The sequence below is a fragment of the Sphaeroforma arctica genome (genome assembly GCF_001186125.1).
Source record: "Sphaeroforma arctica JP610 unplaced genomic scaffold supercont1.115, whole genome shotgun sequence".
In the NCBI taxonomy this organism is placed as follows: Eukaryota; class Ichthyosporea; order Ichthyophonida; genus Sphaeroforma; species Sphaeroforma arctica.
Window position 1 is genome coordinate 20,203 of NW_014040443.1, and position 4,268 is coordinate 24,470.

The 4,268-nt window shown below is 48.1% G+C and overlaps 1 protein-coding gene across 1 annotated transcript; it reads right to left on the reverse strand.

Moving 5' to 3' along the window:
- Positions 1-668: 668 nt before the first annotated feature.
- On the reverse strand, positions 669-1,133 carry SARC_02529 (hypothetical protein; the record flags this gene model as incomplete). Its single annotated transcript, XM_014303697.1, has 1 exon — positions 669-1,133. A coding segment is annotated over one exon (463 nt), but the record flags the coding sequence as incomplete, so codon positions are not given.
- Between the last annotated feature and the right edge of the window lie 3,135 nt (positions 1,134-4,268).

The following is a 4,268-nucleotide window of genomic DNA, read 5'->3' on the forward strand; positions in this document are numbered from 1 at the left end:
AATCAGTTGAGACACTTAATCTGCTCTCGGAAGTCGGTTAAGTAATAACTCAACTCTTGAGAGTAATTTGAGCAACTTGATTAGCTCTCGGAATGAGCTAACTTTGATGACTTAGCTCTCGGGAGTGAGCTGACTCTGATGACCAAAGATGGTTTCTGGCCTGAGACCTGTAGTCTCTCAGTTGTCGGTTCCTGCGATGTGTTGTGCTTGTATATGAATATCATAGTGAACTTCGATTAGAGCCAGCAGCTGGTGCGAACGTTGCATGTCCGCGGCCTCCGAGTGACCCCTTGTTAGTGCCTGGCACGTAGCTTTGTTCTCGCAGTTTATCGTAACAGTATGGCCCCGCCAGGATTGTCTGAAGAATACCACTGCATACACGACTGTTAAAAGTTCCAAAGTATTGCTGTACAAAGGTTTGATTGTGTTCGATTGCGAGCAAAATCTACTATAGTGAGGCAGCCATGATCAGAAGAACTATCTGCCTGTGCAATCAATACCTCCTCTGTGTGACGTGGATGCATCTACCAAACAATGTACCATCTTTGTTGGATATGTTAGTAATCGGGTGTCATTCCACAAACGGAATAGGGTATACCATTCCCCAATAGTGTCGCGAACCTCTTGTGATACTCGGACATGATGATACGCCGGTCCACTGATCGGAAGGCTATAAATGCCATTCATCAGTGGCGCAGCCTCTGGGATAATTGCTGACAACCAATTCAGTGAGCCAGCCAGACTTTGGCATTCTTTGACCGTGGCCTTTGTACGATTCAGCCAGCTGGAAAATAAGGCTTCGTACTTTGCGCGTTTTTTTATGTGAGATTGACACGTTGTGAAGAATTGTGTTAAAAACAACGCCACAATACTCAGCAGATGTGAGCGCTGCCAGCGTCTTATGTCGTGCAACTGGAATGCCTATCGTATCTAGCTGCGCTAACAGAGCATCTAACTCAGCGAAAGCTATAGAATATTGTATTGTCTTGTGCACTTTTAGAAAATCGTCCACATATCGCTGTATCCATAACGCGAGTGTCGAAATGAAAATATGATCCAAAGCCAAACCTAGCTCATCATACAAGTACGGCGCAGATCCGAGTCCAAACGGCAGGGTCGCTTCGAAATAAAACATACCCGCATATGCAAAACCCAGCAATAATACCTGCCATGATAGCACTGGCAACAGACGAAAAGCTGGGGGGATATCAAGCACGCTGAGACGTGTGCCGACAGGCTGTTGAGCCAAGTATCGTATAGCCCTCTACAGTGTAAGGATGCTGAATTTCGGCGGGGTTATGCCGCTCGTTGACGGAATCCTTTCTGTACAACAGATCGTGGAACACCCGATGCTTAATTGTGCTGTTCGCAGCCGGTTTCGACAGAAGAGGCAAAATGATAGCTGGTCAATTTTTTTTACGCGAGAATGGGCCGAGTGTTCGACCTTTGCAACATTCTTCAGTGATCGCGTCGGCTACCAACTGTGGGTTATCATGAACTGAAGAATGTGGGGGATATGTGAAAGAGATAATATTATTTATTTCAAAAATGACAAGTATGTATGTTACAATGTATGAACATATGGTATGGCTCTCATAGTCGCTGTATTGGTTCAGGAAAGATTGATGGGAAGAAGTGATCAGTAAATTCCCGTTTGAAGCTTAGGCCAAGTGAGTCGACAATAAAAAATATGCGCTGAGTCAATGAGGGCCGGTGTTGACAAAACACTGTTACTATCGAATGTTCCATATATTCGCTAGCTGACCTACTAAGTAGAGTACCCACCTCTGTGGTACGGATCGGGTCTGCGCCGTGTAGTGCCGCGGAATGGGTTAGTGCAGTGTGCGAAATACCGAGAAGGACCAGGTTATCCGTCATAATCCGGTCGAGGAGCGAGAATGGGGGTAAGCCAATGCCGCACCAGACCACGGATGAATTCGGTATGGGTTGGCTGGCCTGGATCGGAAGTATCATAAGCGGAACCAACAAGCGCGATGATTTGGTTTGAACCGAAATTTGGAAGTAGTACTTCAACAGCGTGATTAGCCGGGGTATGGGGAACATCTGTTGATGTGTCAGGGTCGGGTGAGGGTACGGTAGTTCTTCAACATGCTGGAGAAAAGATCCAAGTTGTTCGTGCAGGGTCCAGATACCGTGGAAATCGTGGCACTCCTGTAATTGCTGAAGGAGGTCAGGGCCAATGGGCGGCAGTTTCGGGCCTACCAGGATGCGTCGAATCAGTTGTTGGATGCAGATAAAGTGGCTGGTAGTGAACTTGTGGTTACCGGGGTAGACAGGTCAGAGACAGCCGTCGGTGCGGTAGTCGAGCAATGTGAACATGTACGTATTCGTTGCAATCATAGCACAGAGCCGGATTGGTGTAGACTCGAAGCAGCGATTGAAGCTGTTGTGTCTGGCTGTGTCTCGGTTTGAGGTTGGCGGTTTACCCATAACCAGTTGGTAGTAGTATTGGCGCCGGGCCATTGCCGCGATCTCCTTGTTGGACCAACGTTTTGTTGAGTTCTTCCTGATGTCGTCACAGCGTTGGCGGAGGGCTACATGGTCGGGTGTACGCCCGCCCGTGGTTTTGTGTACAGTTTTCAGTTGAGCATAGATACTGTACGGGAAGCGCAGTGATGGTTTATCGTGGCCCCAGGCGGGTTACGTCAGAGGTGCTGGCCATTGAGTCGAGTTGTATTCCCAGGCAACCTCCGAGGTAGTCCGCGAATGGTCGCGCGGGGAGCAGGCCGCAAAAGTGAAGTAAGTTTGTTTGATGTTTGGGAAACCGAGGGTATTTAGTGCCCGTGATGATGGCTGCTGCTTGGATGAGTGCTGAGTTAAAGTGCTCGAACAGGGGGTCCAACGCATCCTTCCAATAGGCGGAGCCCAGGCAATAATGTTCAGCCGATATGTAGCCGTGGATAGGATGAATGTTTTGAACATCACCAGTTGGTTGCGGGGGTGTCGCCAGCTGAAGCCATGGAAGCCATAAGCGCGGAAAGAGGCAATACCCAGTGACAATGCTGCAACCAGGGATTCCATATGTCTGGCGAGGTTGATTCCTGGTACTCCGTGAGAGAGTGGGAACCCCAGGTATTTGGAGTGTTTCGGTTCGGCATGTGTGGGCGCCATTTTCAGGGGGAGTTACTGGACCATCATACCCTGTATCCACGCCGTTGGCCAGGGCGTAACAGAGCCATTCCGTCTCATCATTGACGTACGTAGTCAGATATTGTCGATGTATCGGAATATGGATAGCTTCTTGTTTAGTTCCGAGTATACTCGAGTCTGCATCCCAATCCTCGTCCGAGTAGCCGGTGCTGTACGAAGTACCTATACTTTGTGAAGTTAACACGGTATCTCGCACGCACGCTTCATTAGCAATAACAGGTGGTGACTTCTTATGTGAAAGTGTATGTGAGATGATCTGAGTGTGATGTGCTTCGGTTGTATGTGTCAGTCATTTTGATGTTTTATCAGTTGGTGGGGGAATGTCATGTTTGCGCCCTTGTGGACATGGGTCGGAACAGCTGCTACTCGCAAACGCAAAACAGAATCCACTCTGTTTTTACTTCTTGCGCACACACGTGCATAGCGGATCACAAACACGATCTGACTTTCCGCTTGTCAGAAGTTGTATCAGTTGTGTGTCAAACAACCCGAGAGTAGATGTATTATCGTATGTTGGGCTTGCACGGCGATGTTTGTCGTCGTTTCGTTGCACTGTAGGTGCGGTGAACACTTGTTCGCACAGCATGATAAGCCACTGCATCAAGTCAAATACTGCCGACGGGTCGTTGACTAGATTGGGCGTGAACACAAAAGCCATTGCAACGGTACACACAACCATATGTAAGACATCCACATGAGAGGTGAACTTTTCTTTGGTGCGTTCGACTTTTACCCCTGCTACTGTATACTTGCCCGCATCCGTGCGTTCTGCATCAGCATCGTCGCGCGCTAATGTCTTTATTTGAGATTAAGACAAGATCTTACCTTCGTCAAGCAGCTTTTTCTGAGCATCAGAGGGTGGAGGAAGGAAAGTAGTCAAGCGGTACCGTTGTATACCTTCCCGACGAACCGAGCGTAGACCGTGGCGCTCTTCGGCCGCGACAGTCAGTTGACGCTTCATGCGTTGATTATCCTATGATAGAGTCTTAATTTCGTCTTTCATTCTATTCATTTCATTTCATATATCTTGTGGGAGCGTTGGAGAGCCCTGTGTGAACTCAAACGGAACATGATTGTGTTGTGTTGTAAAACCATTG